Genomic DNA, 19,557 nt, shown 5'->3' on the forward strand with positions numbered 1-19,557 from the left:
ATTGGCAATTATATTTTTCATTTTAAATGTGAATATACGGTGACAGTAGCTCAGTCTGTAAGGATGTGGGCTTCGACAATGTTTGAGAGAAAAAGAAATTACAACTAGTTGTTGGTGAGGTGCTAGTCTACTCCCAAGGTGTCCTTCAACAAGGCACAGAAGCCCTTAACTCAGCTCAGGGTCACTACCTTACTTGCCTGTGTGTGTTGTTGTCTGGTTCTGTTCACTGTGTAGTAGAGTGCTGTACTGTACAACACAGTGTTAATTAAATTAGCCCTTGAGGGATTATAATTAGTATAATATATTTAAATAGAGTCAGCACCTCCAAGTTTCAGTCCATGATTCTTGCCCGAGGGTGAAGTGCCATCTCCGGGTCGGGGATTAGATACTGTCTTGTTCATGAGCAAGAGAAGGTTGAAGTGTGAGATCAACAGATGTATTGATGTGGCGTATACAGTGATGGAGACTCTGTATTGGTCCGTTGTGGTGAACAGGGAGTTTAGCCGAAAGACAATGCTTTTAATTTACTGGTCGAGCTAAGTTTCTACATTCACTTAAAGAACAAGATAGCAGGTAGAAGCAGACGAAATGAGTTTCTTCCATAGGGTGGATAGGCTCTCCCTTAGCGATAAGGTGAGGACTAAGTCATTTTTGCAGAAAGCTAATGAAATCTGGACAAGCTGGAGTCTATTCCAGCTAACTTCAGGTCAGAGGCGGGGACTGGCTGAAAGTCAACCATAGGGCACCTTAAGACAAACAACCATTCACATTCATCCATCCATATTCTTATCCATTCTTCCTATCCTCATCCAACATGCAAACTGTTCAGATTTGAACCCAGATCTCCAAACTGTGTCACCAACATGCTTACCACTAACCACCATGCAGCCCCTATATGCCTAATATGCATCTTATACATACATAAGATACATGTTAGCCTCAATGTCAGTCAAACTCCATCAATCTTCTACACCCTCTTTTCTCCTCCATGACCCTTTTGCTTTTGCCGAACATGAAACACTGAAGTCATTTGCGTTTCTCCTTTTTAGTTTGCTCTTTGCTCTTTTCTTCTGTAAGCAGATTGATTTCCTTTCAACACCTCGCTTGGCACAAAAAAGGTAACCGCCATTGATTCTGCCTTTTTCATTGCACACACATCAGGGTGGAAAAGAATGGGAATGGGGGTGTAAGGTAAAAAGAAAGTAAAAAGAAGGGTCAAAATGCAGTGAAACAAAGGAAGAGATAGAAGGGCTTGCATAGACGGAGATGAAGCAACAATATAAAAGAGACTAATTGTCAGAAGAGAGCCAATTTTTCGTTTTCAGTGCAACATTGCACATTGACATTTTTGCACTTTTACTTCGTACCCAACACAATGCCTGCGGGTGTGTGCTATTTCTATGTGCTATTCACACTGTGAGAAATAGACAAATTTGTAGGTTAGCTTATATTAGCATGCCCTCCCCATTATGCTGACTATGCTGGGCCAGCAATATGTTACCTGTAATGGAACCGTTTGAATTCTTGATTGTATTGATCGAAACAGGAAAACCTCATTCTACACTTTGTCCAGTGGGAAGTGAGAGTCAGGGTGTTTACTCATACAGTCCGCCTGCTTATATATTATATTTCTTTTCCTGTGGCAGATCTTCTTTCCAGTCTAGTTATGTGAAGGCACCTTCATCATGGTTGCTTTTTAATACTGCGATATAGGGCTCTAATTGTGTGGCGCAGCGCAAGGCGTGTACGCACCATACAGTGGCTATTTGGTCCAGTGCACCACTGTGCGCAGCCAATTTGATAATTTGCTAGAATAGGCCGTGCCGAGATGGGTGTGGCGGCGCACCACAATTTCAGTTCAGCGCACCAAAGGTGGCCTGAAAGATCGCCAGCTCCGACCTGGTCTACATATTCTAAGTGCAGGCCAAGCGCACCAAGCGCACCAAGCGCACTGGTAAAATTGTCTGACAGGCACACAGTGCACTCTCATCACCAAAACCTCACAGGCAGGTTTTTCAGAGTCGGGCACATTTCAATGCCATTATTCAATGCACAGAACATGAGAGCAATTACATCGTTTTGCCAGAGATGATTTTAGCATCGATATAGAGAATGGCATGAAAAGCTAAGCTGCAGAATGCAAATGCTTCTGAAAAGAAGCAAGAAAAACCTTAGAAAGAAGAGGAAAAATACCATAAGATAAGCAATATGAATGATTGCATAGAGTGAGGCGAGCACAGTCAGGAGTATATTATCTGTTGGCAGACTGCATTATCATAAACAGAGCCATTGAATAGCATGCCTGAGACAAGGCTTACATCGCCTGAAGGTTTTCTTTCTGAGATTAGCGAGTGTGGTATGGGATTCTTGAGGGATGTTGGATGCAAAGGGATACTGAATAAACCTTGCTACAGATGGTAAAACCACGTATTTGACGAATAGAACCGCAATGATGATCAGATAAAGATCAAAGTTGTGTGTCTTCCCATGATAAACACAGCACAGTGCACACTAATATAGGGCTGCATGATTCTGCAGAAAAGTTTTCACGTGCACACACACAACACAGATACAACACATTCAGGGTCATATGCTTTAGTTTTAAAGAAATCATTCTGCTTTATGTCTTGTTCTACATTAAAGAAACTTCCAAGGGTCTTTCTGCCTCCAGGGGGATTTTCATAGAAATGAATATAAATATAAAATAATCCATCAAGTAAAAAATTGGCATGCACAGTCACTTGACAATACATTCATGCATGAAATAAAAAAAAAGTGTGCCTCATCGCAGACCAAAGCAACGGAACCAACTCGCCCTGGCTGGCGAGGTGCGCTGGGAACGGGGAGGGTGAGGAGGAAATGTCGGCCGTCATGCTCATGATAAAATGGCAGACCAAATTTCAGCATGTTGCTGGGGAGGTTAAATCTGACAGGTCATGCATAATAGAAGTCATGTTGAGCTGTAGAGGAGCAGGTTGAGTCGCAGACTGTGAGGGTGATTGGAGACAGACAGACAAAACACTGACAGCAATACTGAGGAGCCCTGACTGGAAAACAAGTATCTTGCAGAGGGAACTGAAGCGTCTGTGCTTGGGAATGATTTTAGATTCTACGTAAGTATAGAGGGGGTTGATTTTTTTCGTGTAAAAGCACTGTTTAATTAGGATTTAGCAAGGGAGTCTGATTTGATGTGCCAAACAATAAATTATAACAATAATACTTGTCAGTTTAAGCATTTTGGCTCGATCCGCAGTTCTTGGTTGCCAGTTTGTGAAGAACTGATGATTTGAATGAAATGAAAACAAAGACAAAACCTGTCTCATTGCTGTTGGACATAATTTTTATGCATCTGAACCTCTAGGTCCAATACAAAATTATATTAGAGATAGATTTTTTTTCCAATTGTTTCATCATTAAACCTTTATTTACTGTTAAGCTATTTTTAACATTTTTAATTCAAGTGTCAACATTCATTCATTCATTTTATACCGCTTATCCTCACAAGGGTTGTGGGGTTGCCTTCAGGCGCAAGGTGTGGTACACCCTGGACTGGTCGCCAGCCAATCACAGGGCACATATAGACAAACACCCATTCACACTCACATTCATACCTATGGACAATTTGGAGTCGCCAATTAACCTAGCATGTTTTTGGAATGTGGGAGGAAACCGGAGTACCCGGAGAAAACCCACGCATGCACGGGGAGAACATGCAAACTCCACACAAAGATGCCCAAGGGTGGAATTGAACTCAGGTCTCCTAGCTGTGAAGCCTGCGCGCTAACCTCAAGTGTAAACAGTTCACATAAATAAATCAAGTGTAACAAGCCACTATAAATTGCAAAAACAGAACACATTGCGCAATCACTACAGGGACACAAGTGACACCCACAGCTTTAAGGATAGCATTCTAGCGAGCTTAGTAGTTAACCTCCAATCTGTTTAGTCTAAGCCTAAGAAAGGGTTTCAAACAGACTGGGGGAGAACAATAAAGTAAGAAGCCAAACGCTTACCACTTCCACACTGATTGGAAGGAGATCTTGTTTTCACTCGATCATGTCAGATATGCTATGACTGACTACATGCAGTGTTAAGGTCGTGTAACGTCAGGTCTCATCAATGTTTTGTGTCATTTCTGGCCTATTGACCAGAATACTACATATGACTTGTTTTACAATATTATTTGACTAATAATGAACTATAGTCAACCACAAAACCGATCATTCCGGCATGGATGGTATGGTCATCACACATAACGCAAAGTTAAAATTAAATTCTACATTTTGTTGAAATATTTGCGTCATATTTTTCCTCCAAATTATGATAATTTTTTAACCATACAACTTCAGCTGCATTTTACTTTAGACATGTGACACTTGAAATAAACCAAAATCAACAGAATTATTTATTTTAAAATTGTGATAATTGACAAGAAAGACAGCTGGCTGGTGATTACTGATATCCCAAAATATAATACTGCAGATGTTTTGGTATTTGAAAGACTAGAATAGGCTAGAGATCTGTTTGCAGAAATGCTCAAGCAGTGCAGCAATAGAACACTCAAACAGCAATGCATGGATAGCACAGAACAGTAATCTCCTCAATAGTTGCTTCAGACATGGCTCAGATTCAAGGATTAAGGACCCTGATACTGGAGGAAAAACATATAATAAGGCTACACATATAATCAAATCTATGGATAAGAAGTCAAGTATACCGTATTTTCTGGACTAAAAATGCAAAAAATGCAGAATTAAGTAGAAAGAAATATACATAGGTCACACTGGAGTATAAGTATATTGTGTGGGTAATTCATTTTACAAACTACTTGACCGAAACAGACATTACGTCATCTTGGAAGGCAAGTTCTAACAATAAAAGAATAGAGAACAGGCTGAATAGGTGTAAGATATGCTAACACAATAGTTATTCAGCTACACAAAAAATAAACATGAACAGAAAAGGTGTTGAGTGTTTATGTAACATAAAAAACAGTTTTAAGTATACTAACTGTTTTGTTTTCTTTATGGTAGTAAGAGTAGCCTCCACTTTACGCCAGTCGCTAACAAGTTTCTCACTTACTCCAAACTTTCTTTCTGCTGCTTGCAGCTTGTAGTCTGCAGAATATGATTTTGTGTTCTGTAGTTCTCAGTTATCTTTGGATGCTAACGTCTACTGTTTAAATACTGAATTGTTAAGAAGTAGGAGATATTGGTGCGTAAGTCTAGTGTGACCTCTTATGCTGTCTGTCAAATTATATATATATTTTTTTTTTCATTTTTTCAAAGTCGCTCTGGAGTATAAATCGCAGGAACAGCCAACCTAGGAAAAATAGTGCGACTTATAGTCTGGTATACTCCGCATTATTTATATATCTACTATGTATAGATAAGATAAGATAAGATATGCCTTTATTCGTCCCTCAGTGGGGAAATTTGCATTGCACAGCAGCAAGAGTACAGAATCAGTTAAGCAGTACAAAATACACAATATAAAAAAATAAACAATATAAACAACCCAAGTATTAACAAATCAACAATTTTACCCAGAGTTATATACAAATACAGTTTGCAGATAATATGAAATGAGATGAAATATAGATGAAATATATGACCAGTCTATAATACACTATGAGATCTTGCTAGTGAGTTAGTATGAGGCATTATAGAAATACTTCACTTAGAAAAACAGCATGCTTGCGCACTCACAAGTATATTTGTGCACTTTATAAAAATGTGTCATAAAACCGATGCGATCGCTTCTCCTGTCCTGCGAATTACAGCCATCAGAGGAGAATTGTAAATATGCAATACTCACCATTACCAAGAATAATGCAGGTTTGATTGTTACTTTATCTGGTACAGATCTTGTTCTATTCACTTTGTTGGGTTCTACTGGCTTTGTTAGCCAGGAACTGAATCAGCAAGGTAAAGCCGGTATGCATTTAGACGTCTTTCCACTGTACTGGAGTTACTCTGAATTGACATTGCAGTCACTTTCAATGTCATAGTCAGTAAAATAATTAAGATGCTGTCACCCTCAAACTGTAAATGGATTAGTTAGATCATATGAATCACTCTACATTTAAATGACTCAAACACAACTGTAAGATCAGCTTGAAATCTGGAAACTTGGAAAAATTGTGCCAGTTAAACAAAATCCTTAAAGTAATGAAATGATCAACTGCAGAGGTAAAGGGGGGGAACATCGTATTCCCATGAAAGGGCAAACTAATCTGAGCAGTTCGGCTTCACACTCACTGACAAGGTCAATCAAGATATGTCGAATTACTGGACTGTGAAATGAATGGGCAAGTTACCTTGTCTAATGGTAAATATTTGTGACTACTGTTGCATATCGGACCCCCGCTCTCTAAAGCAACTATTTCCAATACATCATCCTCCTGCAAACAGTCGACTCCAAGACAAGACCTCTAGAGAGTCCATTAACCCAATAGGCAGGTTTATAGATTCCTGAACATAGTAAATGAGACACAGCATATTTCTCACAGTAGCTTGATGACAGTATGCCCTAAAAACTGTAAAAGCTTTAATATAGCCACTCGGACATTATGGCTAGTCTCCATTCTCCAAAAGTCTCAATTCTGTGTATCCAACCAACACAATGACTTCCACACAACTTCAACATAAAAATCCCCTTAAAACCAACAAACATGATCTGGTTATCAGACTTTGGTCAAACAATAATTGTTTTTTTCAGTAAGGTTGCCACCCTCGAGGATGAAAAAAAGAAAACAGAATGAAAAATGTAGGCTGTCTACAAGCATAAGATGATAAAATATTCAGAACCTGCGACAAAGTGCTAGGGTCACCGCCATCATTTACCATGTACAGGTAGGCTGTGTCAGCACATCAACATAGCAACCACAAGAAGTGGATGTTGAGTGTGTCCGTCTTTAGTGGAGCTTTTGGATTTTTATAGTATAGACAGCAAAAGGTCAGTCTCTCAGTCTTAAAGGGCAGAGAAAGAGTCTCTTCCAACCTCATTTTCTTCATCAGTTGCTACAGTTTCTCTCAGTTGATATCCGTCTATATCAGCTCTTACCGATTTTAAGGTTGGGGAAAAGTCGAAGTATTTAGTCATTTGTATTCAGTTACAAATTGAAACCAGATTGTAAGTAGTTCTTCACAATGCACAAAGAAGAAACAGAATAATAATTGGCAATTTAGTGAATACTGCATTTTAACTCAAACGGGCTGATCAAAGGATTAAAACCGTAGCATTCAAATAGTCAAAATCTGCACTAAAACCTGTCAGACTAATTAATCTCCTGAAGAATAAGCTTTCTTTCTTTCAATGTGGCATAATTGTTGAACACTCGGTTGACCATATTTACCAAAAAAACAGTACACTATGCCCATCAACGTGATACTCCAATGATACTCAAAGTTTACTCAAAGATCCTGTATCATTTCAGTACATATAAATTAAGCCTCTTCTGTATAGATAAAAAAGATAAACAACAACAAGAAATCACAAGACAAGACATAATTTAAACATTTCTGTTAAGAAAAGTACAATGAAAAAATCTTAAATATACATAAGTGTTCGAAAAAGTGTGTCACTTTACTGATTTCTTATTAGGTGCATGTGTACTAGGACTTACACGGCTTAATCTTTGAGCTAGCATATGCTACTGGCAGGATCGACCAGGTAGAAGAAGAGTTACAAGAATTACAATTAGAAAAACAGAAATTTTGAAAGAGAATACAAAATGCCTGTGATACGACGGCCTAATCCCAGCTCACATTCCCTAGTAGTGATTGACGTCAGTCACTCACTGGAGAAGCCCACCATTGCTGATGCAGCCAGAGCAGGCCTGAAGTGCATTGCAATATCTCCTTTTTATCCACAAATGGCAAAAACGTGGAACAATAGTGAACCTTCCCAGGAGTGGCCGACCAACCAAAATGACCCCAAGACGACTCATCCAAGAGGTCACAAAAGATCCCACAACAACATACAAACAACTACAGGCCTCACGTGCCTCAGTTAAGGTCATGACGCCGCCATAAGTAAGAAACTGGGCAAAAAGAACGTGTGTGTCCCTTTTCACCTGCTGGAGTAGTGCTGCATTTCAGAAAAGGAACATTATATCAGCAGTAAAATATGGTGGTGATAGTGTAATGGCCTGGGGTCGTCTTGCTGCTTCAGGGCCTGGAAGACTTGCTGTTTACCAAAAAAATCTGTTTGTGACCTCAAGCTGAAATGAACGTGGGTTCTGCAGCAGGACAATGACCCAAAAAACACCAGGTCCAAGTCCACCTCTGAATGGTTGAATCCTCGCCTGAATCATATTGAGATGCTGTGGCATTACCTTAAAAAAGTAACCCCCACTCCACTTCCCCCCAATGTGGTTGAATTACAACAATTCTGCAAAGATGAGTGGGCCGAAATTACTCCACAGCGCTGTAAGAGACTCATTGCAAGATGATTGCAAACACTTGATTGCAGTTGTTGCTGCTCAGGGTGACTCAACTAGTTAACATGTAATGTCAATCACTTTTCCACATAGGGTCATGTAGGTTTGGATTTTATTTTTCTCCCTTAATCATAAAATCTTTCACGTTTCAAAGTTTTGATCTGCCGCTGTGGATTAACTCTTTCTTTTTCTTTGGCTTTTAGCAGCCTTTTGGCAACAGTAATTCAAAAAGCCACCCACACGGCAGCCTCTCGGGGATTGTGTTACATGCAGCTGAGTGCCCTAATGTCACCCAATTGAATGGCCCAAGAAAAAACAATGAAAACCAGTACAGCCGGAGCACAACATGAAAACAGGACTTCTGGTCACCTTTTGCAAGGAACCATTGCCCCCGAGGTTGGATGCACTAGACATTTCTTAAAAGCTCTTGAGTGTTATGGCACAAAAAAGGCAAGTGGCAGACCCAATGAATTTCACCTACACAAGCTTGAGGATCTGACAGGTTTGTCTGCGAAGACGCAGACTGATCCTCAACCCAAATTACTGATGCTTTTAAATAAATGTAAGAAAATATTTGATATGCGTTGGTGTTTTAAAAAAGCCCACATGGCTGAGGCTCAAGATCCGTGATCCACCTCTGACGACAAGCTGCATGTGCTTGTTAAGCATGAACTCTGGCATTTAGGGCATCATGCATGGCGAAACATGGATAAGAAGCAGGGCTCCGAGGTGTTTTCCCTCTCCCTGTGAGACTTAAACCTATTAGCGTGGCATTGTGCCATCTGCTGCATAATACACTTTAGCTTAGAGATCAACAACAACGTTGTAGTTGTTGAACTACCATTATGTCCATACAGTACAGAAATAATCACAGGATTTATAAGATGACAGACCCTTACTTATTTGCTTTTTTTTTTTTTGGCGAGGCATTGGATATTATTTTAGATGTTAAAATTTGTAGATTAGTTAAATTGTCCATTAATGCTCTTCCTAGGTTGTTCTGGCTGTGACACTGGGTATTACAGCATAGATACAGTATGTATAGCTTCAGGCAAAACCATAAAAAAAAACATCAGATTTGGAATTTGTCTGTAACCTACATTTGGGTTGTCCTGTATAGGGTTTCCAACGCCCTGAAAAATATGTATATATGTATTTTTCTTATATATGTGTTATACTATTTGTCAAAAACATGAATTTAATTATATATTTTTATTATATATATATATATATTTAATTATAGTTTTGGAGTAATATGAATACATGGGAAATAAATTTAATAAATTTAATTATTTACTTATTATTAAAATTATTTAATTTAAATAAATAAATATAGTTATTTTCACATTTGTTCCACTTAAGACAGTATAAATTGAGTGTCCAGAGAATATTAAGGACATTTACATTTATTTATTCATTCATTCATTCATTTTCTACCACTTTTCCTCACGAGGGTCGCGGGGGTGCTGGAGCCTATCCCAGCTGTCTTTGGGCAAGAGGCAGGGTACACCCTGGACTGGGCGCCAGCCAATCACAGGGCACATATAGACAAACAACCATTCACACTCACATTCATACCTATGGACAATTTGGAGTCGCCAATTAACCTAGCATGTTTTTGGAATGTGGGAGGAAACCGGAGTACCCGGAGAAAACCCACGCATGCACGGGAAGAACATGCAAACTCTACACAGAGATGGCCGAGGGTGGAATCGAACCCTAGTCTCCTAGCTGTGAGGTCTGCGCGCTAACCACTCGTCCGCCGTGCCGCCCATTTACATTTATTTACATTTCAAAATTATTTTCACTCACAAAACTCAGTTTTGTATCTTTGTGAAATGCAGCAAACCACATCAGTTTCTAGCTGCATAAAACTACTAATGAGCTATCCCAAAGCAGTGTATTTTACATAAAAATATCCAGAAATATCACCCAATATGTCACATATGATCTGGCTGGGCTCTGCTGAGTGAAAACCAGAGCTGAGTAAATTAGGGGACTCTGCCCCTTATTGCTTCATCACGACCCGAAGGCCCTTCTTTTGTGTGTTGAATCATTATCATGAATGCATCAAGAGTCATGCATGGCTATACGCTGCAGGCTGTGTCCAATATTTAGTCATATGAAATCTAAAAGAGAGCAGTCTGGCATCACAGTTTGCGTTCTGCGGATAAAGGCGTTTGTCTTGAGACAAAAGACTGAAAGTGGCTAATGGTGATTACGCTGCCCTCCTGGCTTCATCCAGGCCACAGTGAGGAGCGCTAAAGTTGATAAATAGGCACACAAACACACACACACAATAGCCATGCATATAGAAAAGCGTATGTTTATTCACCAGTGATGAATGTTGGCAAAAATAAAAAATCAGGCATCCAGTTGAATAGGGTTGTTGCCATGCGACGACAAAATTCTGTTAACGGAGCTCCCACACATTTGCACATACGCATTTAGAGAGATATAATTCATGTATAGACAAATGCATAGTCATATAGCAGCGTGAACCTTTGCTCATACACCGCATGTAACGAAAGTGGAATGAAACTACTATGCACACTCACATGACACACATACGCCCCGTGCTTGAGGTCTTGGCAGACCGGAGTAGATAGATTAGTGTAATAGCCTCGGCCTAGGCAATCATCTGCCCACTGTGGAGCGTCAAATGCTGGCTGCAACATTTAGCTCAGACACAAAGAAATTAGTCACAATGACTGGGTCAGTGTGGACAAATTCACCCCTCTAGCAGTTTAGTCAATGAATGATCTGTTATATGATTAAAAAAAGGTTTGATTTGCATGAAATAGAGCCATGTTACTACTGTATAATGATACACATAGCACAGACCACAATCAAAACAAGACTTTTGATTATATAAGCATATAATAACTTGAATTTCAACTTTAACACATTCGGGTTCTTACTATTTGATAGAAAGTTGGTGGTAGAAACTGGTACAGATAAATAAATCAACATTATCATCAGTTTGAAGTTTATTAGCATACTGAAAAAAGTGGAAATCATAACCGGAAGTCAGCATCATCCCCATGTATGATGTCATCAGCGATTTAAGATTTTAATCTTTTTTAATTTAATTGAATGATTACGGAAGCAAAATAACCCACAGTGGAGCCAAGAGAAGTTACAGGTGTGAGCATTTTGATTTTAAAAAAAAGGTGAAAAACTCATAGAATAATTCGTAGCTAAACATGATGTCGTGTGAATATGGCTTTGTCAACAATTAGGTCTTCAATTAAGGTAAAAGTGACGTTAAATGTTGATTTCATTTTCATTCGTTATTTATATTCATTTGGACTTGTTTTCTGCACAGAAAAAAAATGACTAAATTATAATAACAACTTCTATGTGTAACATTTGTGGATGTGTGTAACTGATTTGCATTATTTGCTTATTCAATTAATTGTAAAATTAATCAAAAATTGTTATATGCTTTGGTCGGACTTTTCTGGAACACATTAATGACACAAATAATTCCACTGTATTTCAATTTGGGATGGGACTCAGAATATAATTGGATGAAAGTGTATACTTGAATGAAAATTCAGTAACGATCGATCAAAGTGTGTAATCCACCGATTGTTAATTTGTAAATATAGTTTGTGTGTATGGAAGTGTTTAAGTCAGTATAAGAAAACATGCAACCACACTTTTATAGACACAAATGAAAGCTCAAGACCGCAGCAATACGATGAGGATTAATATATCTGGATGCTGATTCCAATGCTATCTGCGTGCATGTGGGCTTGTAAGAGCAGAGGACATTCACTGCTGCTATTAATCTTGGAAGATAGATGAAAACATCAAGAACAGCACAGAGGAGAACAGTCATGGTCAGCTTAGTGTTCAGAAGGTCCTTTTAGTATTCATGGGATCACGAAGATGGTCACAGAGAGACACACACACACACACACACACGCTCTTAACAGCTCTGTGGTATTATTTCACCGAGGGCACTGCGGGTACATTCCGTGTGTCTTAATACTACCCACTAAACCTTAACATGTCTTCTCACCTTCACTTAACTCTAACCCGGATACTTAACCTGGCCAAAGCACTTTTTCACTCTGTCAGTGCACACAGGTCCAAGAGCTGTGAATTAGCCTTCTCTGCTTTTAATGAGGAATTTCATTAGCATTTTAATGAGGAAATCCAGAGAAGCTGACAGGCCTTTTTAAAGAAACTGAAGAGCAAATTGGCAAATTCGGACATTAACAAGTATCCAATGAAGAATAATTACATTTTTGGCAAAGTACAGTACTTAATACGATCCATAAACTGAAATGATTAAGGAACTGAAAGCTTTCTTTCTTGTTTTCTTCTGCTACATAACAATAACCTACACGGAGAAGTTTGTTTCATTTTGGGTCTCACAGTAACAATGATGCGTTCAAGGACCGCTGATGAAAATGTGAAATCTCTATGCTTGACAAAAAACATTATCAATGAAGCATAGTTTGATGAAAAAAAAACATATTATCTCTGAACCTAAATAAAACTAAAACCATGCTATTTAGTAATAGCAGAAATGACATTCATGCACAAATACAAACAGATGCGCATAGACATTGACATGGTGAACGAAAATACATTTCTAGTACATGTAATAATAGACGACAAAATGAGCTGGAAATCCCACATTAAAAAAATATACTATACAAAATAAATTATATAAATATAAGAGCTGGAAACCTCATATTACAAATATACAACATACGGTAGCCAGAAATATTTCAGTATTGAACAAAGCAAAATTTGTTCTCAAACAAAAATCACTCCACACTCTTTATTGCTCTCTGGTTCTACCATATCTTACTTATTGTGTGGAAATATGGGCTAATAATTATAAAAGCAATCTTCACTCGCTAAATGTACTGCAAAAAAGGTCAGTAGGGATAATACATAATGCCGCCGTCATGATGTGCTATATATATCACTATATTGACACTTACTATGGTACCCATTATGTCATTGTATGGTCATATCACCTCGTACTTCGGTACGAGGTGCATTATTAAAAAAAAAAAAAAAAAAAAAACTGTATTATGGAAAGCAGGAAGTGAACAAATGTAACAGTTACTGATTGTAAAAGTACCAGATGGAGGGGTAGGATTTAATAAGCTTTGCTTCTTCCTACTCCTTTTGGACATGTGGAACTGTGAACTGATTATGTGATGCACTCAATTGTAATCTGATGCATGTTCAAATGAAATTAAACCATTACCATTACCTAAATACCATAAAGTGTGGCTGCACAGTGGTTAGCGCATAGGCCACACAGCTAGGAGACTTGAGTTCAATTCCACCCTTTCTCCGGGTACTCCGGTTTCCTCCCACATTCCAAAAACATGCTAGGTTAATTGGCGACTCCAAATTGTCCATAGGTATGAATGTGAGTGTGAATGGTTGTTTGTCTATATGTGCCCTGTGATTGGCTGGCCACCAGTCCAGGGTGTTTTCCTCTACGGGGTTTGCAACCTCACACAAGCACACACAATGCAGCATTATCATCTTGTAGTAATTTGATATCATCCCGTAGTTCATTGGTATCCTTGCACAGTGCTCTGTTTTCCTCCTTATGTTTATGATTTCATAATGGAGTTCGGAGAAGCTCTTCATGAGGCTCTTCAATTGTACATTGCCAGTTTGTTTTACCAGGTCTCTTAGAGCTAGTCTTATATGTACGACAGATTGGGACTGCAACACTGTCTTGCCTCAATTGTGCTTTTTGTTTGGCATTGTTGCTAGACAACCGCCTTGCACAGCAATAATATGGTTAGCCTGGCTTACTAATAACTGTCAGCCTCTCACGTGTTCGAGTTCAAGTTGAAGTTGTCACCAATCTGTTCTGATCTTGTGTTAACTGACTGTTCATTCCGTTCCTTTCTCTGCTGTCACAGAATGATCCCTCCATCAAGCCAGAGCTTCCTCGTCAACAACCTCGCAGCAGGAAGCCAGTACAACCTGTGTGTGCTTGCTATCTACGACGACATCATCACCTCCCTGACAGCAACCCGCGTGGTCGGCTGCGTGCAGTTCACCACTGAGTCAGAGTATATGAGGTGCCATTTCATGCAGTCCCAGTTCCTCGGTGGAACGATGATCATCATCATCGGTGGGATTATAGTGGCTTCCGTGCTCGTTTTCATCATCATCCTGATGATACGGTATAAGGTGGGTGTGTCCGTGTGTCCACATCTGTATGCACAGAATGTGAAAATCTGAAAATTAAATATTGACAGCTAGGAGACCCGAGTTCAATTCCACCCTCGGCCATCTCTGTGTGGAGTTTGCATGTTCTCCCCGTGCATGCGTGGGTTTTTTCCGGGAAGTCCGGTTTCCTCCCACATTCCAAAAACATGCTAGGTTAATTGGCGACTCCAAATTGTCCATAGTTTGTCTATATGTGCTCTGTGGCGCTGTTTATAATTTGTATAATCTGCAATAGCCATACTATAGTCATTTATATCCCGATATATATCCACACTGTATTATAGTCACTTCATTGCACTACTTCATTGCACTACTGTACATATTACTGTTATTACATCTTGTCGCATTCATACTGTGCATACTGTTTATAATCTGCAATAGCCATATTATAGTCATTTATATCCCTGTATATAGCCACACTGTATCATAGTCACAGCCTGATATAGTTTGTACATATATCTGTCCACTTACAGCTTTATTCTATTTCTATACTTACTTAATAATAAGGTATTTATAAATTTGCACTTCTGGTTGGATGCTAACTGCATTTTGTTGCCCTGTACATTATATTATATTATATTATATTATATTATATTATATTATATTATATTATATTATATTATATTATATTATATTATATTATATTATATTATATTATATTATATTATATTATATTATATTATTGGCTGGCCACCAGTCCAGGGTGTACCCCGCCTCTCGCCCAAAGACAGCTGGGATAGGCTCCAGCAGCCCCCGCGACCCTCGTGAGGAAAAAGCGGTAGAAAATGAATGAATGAATGAATATAATATAATATAATATAATATAATATAATATAATATAATATAATATAATATAATATAATATAATATAATATAATATAATATAATATAATATAATATAATATACTGAGTGTTATATTGACAAAAATCCACTTTTTCTGTGTGTTTTCCCCACAAGGTGTGCAACCCAGGCGAGGGTGTTAAAGGCATGTCAATGTCGATGACCAACGTTCACTCTCAGACCAACAGGCAGCAGTCACAGAGATGCAGTGTGACTCCCAGCACCTCCAAGCACGGCTCAATTGGATTAGAAGACTTTTCAGGAAGCTCAAAGAAGAGGAGCAGAGGAGTAGAAGGAAAAGATGTGACAACACTTTCATCCAACTCTTCTCTGCCAGACTGCTCCACAGCTATGTCTATTCTCAGCCAGCAATGGACACCGGTTGCTGCTGAGGAGCAGGAGAAGTTGGGCGAGGAGAGAGCTTGCTCCAGTGTCTCCTCATCCAACGCCACCAGCTCGCTAAGCAGGCCTAAGCGGAAACCTGCTCCAAGTAAACCTGGTTCAACTGCTTCAAACACGTCAGCCGCTCCGGAGAATCTCCCCATCTCGTCCCCTCGTTGTCCTTCCTCTTCTTCCACTACTTCGTCCACGCTTCCCCCTCCTTGCACCCCTCTCGACACCCTCAATACCAACCGCAACAACTCCACCTCCCTCAGCCAAGCTCTGCCCCCTCCTGTTGTTACCCCAAGCTCACTCTCCTCCGTTCGCTATCAAGAAACCCCCATTCTGCGCCGGGCTCCGCGCACCCACGCCTCCTCCTCCAAGTACCAGACTCTGCCTGTGGAGGATGAAGGGAGGAGCAGGGCAAGGAGGAGGTACTCACTCAGCGAAGGAGGATCAAAGACGCTGTCATCCCATCGAGGGAGTGCAGGAGCACCCAAATTAGGACGTATAGTGCGGGACCAAAGGAGTCAATCAATGAGTGGGATGCTCCTCTCCAAAGAAGGGGATGGAGACTCCAGTAGAGGATGCTGCGATTCGGACTGGATTTTGGAAAGCACGGTTTAAACTGAAACCATACAACAAAATACACTTTGATCTATTGTTTTTATTTGGGATTATTTTGGATATGTTTGGTTGTCTGTGACTTGAAATGACGTGTGTGCTGTTTCTATTGCATATTTGTGTGTGCTGTTTTTGTTTGTATGCGTGAACAAGGATGAGAGTGTGTTTCCTGGCTGACAGAGCGAGCAGACGTCTTGTTTTTCAAGCATCTATTTTTTTTTATGTCATGTTTCACATTATTTCCGAGAGAGCTTTTGTTTCCACTTTGACAGTTTCCTATCTGTTTTCAAAGTCAATCATTGAGCAAGTGGATATCTTGCCTTGTCTTGTTGCGTCCTCAACTTGTCTTGTTGGTTACACTTTATAGCACAAAAGAAAGCAAGATAATGGGCTCGCTGCATCGTTTTCCAAAACGTACTCACTGTATCTGCAAATAACACAAAAAAGGGAATTTTTGTTTGGGAAAAAAAAGAGAAAATAAAATCCAAGAACTACACTGTACACCATTTTACAGTCACACCCAGACAGGAAGTGTGTGACCACACAATGGCAACAGATCGCAGCAGGTGCCTTCTTTTGCACAAAGAGACTCTCTCACGGGAAGCAGGTCTCCACCACCATGCTCCACTGATGACGGCTTAGCAAAGAGCAGACAGACAAGAGGAAGACAACATTTTCACACATAGCCTTTCTTACCTACATGAGGGATAATGGCGTTTCTTGAAAAATAGACAAATGAACAGAAAGACTTTATGGACCTCTTATGAAATTGATATTTTTAAAAGGGAAGAATATAAAAAAAAAAAAAAAAAAAAAAAAGCTTTTCACTGGCATTGATATACTACTGGGTTGGTCACATGCTCCTGGAAAGCTAATGTACAGAAAAAGACAACATGTACTGTGTTGTTATGTTGTGTAAAATAAAAAAAGGTTCAATTTAAATGGTTCAAAGTGTCGTAGTTGTGGCCCCCTAATTGACGTTGAAGTTGAGTGTGTGCAGCCCGTGCACACTGCAGTTTGCTTAAAAAAGCATTTTTTTAATAGAAAAAGCAATAACACAGAGCTCCCAGTAAGTGGGAATGGATGTATGTACATGTGTAGCACAACATAGAATAGATTGAATAGAATAGTCCTTTATTGTCATTGTAACAAGTACAAAGTGCTGGCACAACATACAACAGGTAAGTAAACACACAAATGGCAACTTCTACTATGGGGAATACTAACATTCATAAAGTCCAAATATGGTTTTATGGTAATGGTTTTATTTCATTTGAACATGCATCAGATTACAATTGAATGCATCACATAATCAGTTCACAGTTCCACATCCTACCCCTCCATCTGGTACTTTTACAATCAGTAACTGTTACATTTGTTCACTTCCTGCTTTCCTAATATAGTGTAAGGTTTTTTGGGTACCATAATAATGGGTACCATAGTAAGTGTCAATATAGTGATATGTATAGCACATCATGACTGGTTCAAGACTCTTCATCCTTGTATTTAGCAAACATCAACTGCTTGTATTGTTTCTTGAATTAATAGGTAACAACGTTTTACAAAACAATTGCTGGAAAGCATGCTGGGAAGCTCGAAGCACTCCCAGTATGCTTTGCGGCTCAATAATAGAACCGGGAGGAGGCCCTGTGGCAGTCCTGGGACACACTGGAGGGAATATTCTCTCACAGCTGGCCTGGGAACGCTTTAGTGTCCCAGGCCATTTGGTGCTGGAAGAGTTGGCGGGAAACCAGGAAGTCTGGGCCACACTACTGAGACTGCTGTCCCTGCAATTGAATGAACAGAAGAAATGGATGGATTGATTTTTTGGGGGGGGCCCAACATAGCAAAGCTGTCACAGTCTTGTGACAGCTTTTGGTGGTGTTTGTTGACCTCCAATGGTCCCTAGTTGAGTGGAGACCCCTGTTATACACCAGTCCCTCCACAAGCATGGGGGAACACAAGTTTTTGAAATGTTCCAAACTATGTATTGTTCAAAACTATTAATCATTTATCATGGTTGGGTCTGACATCAGGGTCTGAAACCACAATAAACGAGGAAGCGTTCTCTTTGTCAACCCACATAGCTACACAAACTGAAATCACCACAGTCACCTTTGTGCTTTTCGAAGGCACACAGCATTTGGGCATTAGTCTAATTAGAGATCATGCATGTAAACAGGGACTTCACATTATACCTGTTGGCAAAGGGATCTCACATGCGACTCATGCATAACTAAACTTTTGTGCCAATCACTAGCCCCGTGTCTCCATTGTCACCAGCAGTACTTTTTTTATTTTTAATAAATGTTCAATTAGGGCGCCACGGCGGTCGAGTGGTTAGCGCGCCGACCTCACTGCTAGGAGACCAGGGTTCAATTCCACCCTCAGCCATCTCTGTGTGGAGTTTGCATGTTCTCCCCGTGCATGCGTGGGTTTTCTCCGGGTACTCCGGTTTCCTCCCACATTCCAAAAACATGCTAGGTTAATTGGCGACTCCAAATTGTCCATAGGTATGAATGTGAGTGTGAATGGTTGTTTGTCTATATGTGCCCTGTGATTGGCTGGCGACCAGTCCAGGGTGTACCCCGCCTCTCGCCCGAAGACAGCTGGGATAGGCTCCAGCAAACCCTGCGACCCTCATGAGGAAAAGCGGTAGAAAATGAATGAATGAATGAATGAATGAAATGTTCAAATACAAACAATGCACAGGATACTTTCTAAACGGGAGGGCAATGGGAAGTTGGTAGTTTCCTGGGGACTAAGGGGTACTTGGCAGTTATGTGAAGTGTGAAAAATGGAGAGACGGAACTATGTAAATACGCTGCTCTCTGCTCCTCCCCATCCTGCTCACTCTCCAGCTCTCACGCTGATACTCTGAATCAAGCAGTCAAGCCACCTCACTTACCTTCCTCTGGATCAGCAATTAGCTCCCCGTAGAACAGTCGTTCTCAATTAATTTCTGTCATGCCCCACTGGGGGACAGAAATGTTTTTGGCGTCCCCCATTTGAACTGCTATTGAGAAATTGACAATATCTG

General features: G+C 39.8%; 1 protein-coding gene across 1 annotated transcript in view; it reads left to right on the forward strand.

Annotated features, from left to right (window-relative positions):
* The window catches only part of lrfn5a (leucine rich repeat and fibronectin type III domain containing 5a), an 83,392-nt gene extending 65,933 nt beyond the window's left edge, over positions 1 to 17,459 (forward strand). Inside the window, exons 9-10 of the mRNA XM_058090364.1 lie at positions 14,359 to 14,632; positions 15,630 to 17,459. Coding sequence (XP_057946347.1) covers positions 14,359 to 14,632; positions 15,630 to 16,520 — 1,165 coding nt within the window. The 3' untranslated portion in view covers positions 16,521 to 17,459. The remainder of the gene's footprint in view (positions 1 to 14,358; positions 14,633 to 15,629) is intronic.
* The last annotated feature ends 2,098 nt before the right edge of the window (positions 17,460 to 19,557 follow it).

The sequence above is a fragment of the Doryrhamphus excisus genome, chromosome 13 (genome assembly GCF_030265055.1).
Source record: "Doryrhamphus excisus isolate RoL2022-K1 chromosome 13, RoL_Dexc_1.0, whole genome shotgun sequence".
Lineage (NCBI taxonomy): Eukaryota > Metazoa > Chordata > Actinopteri > Syngnathiformes > Syngnathidae > Doryrhamphus > Doryrhamphus excisus.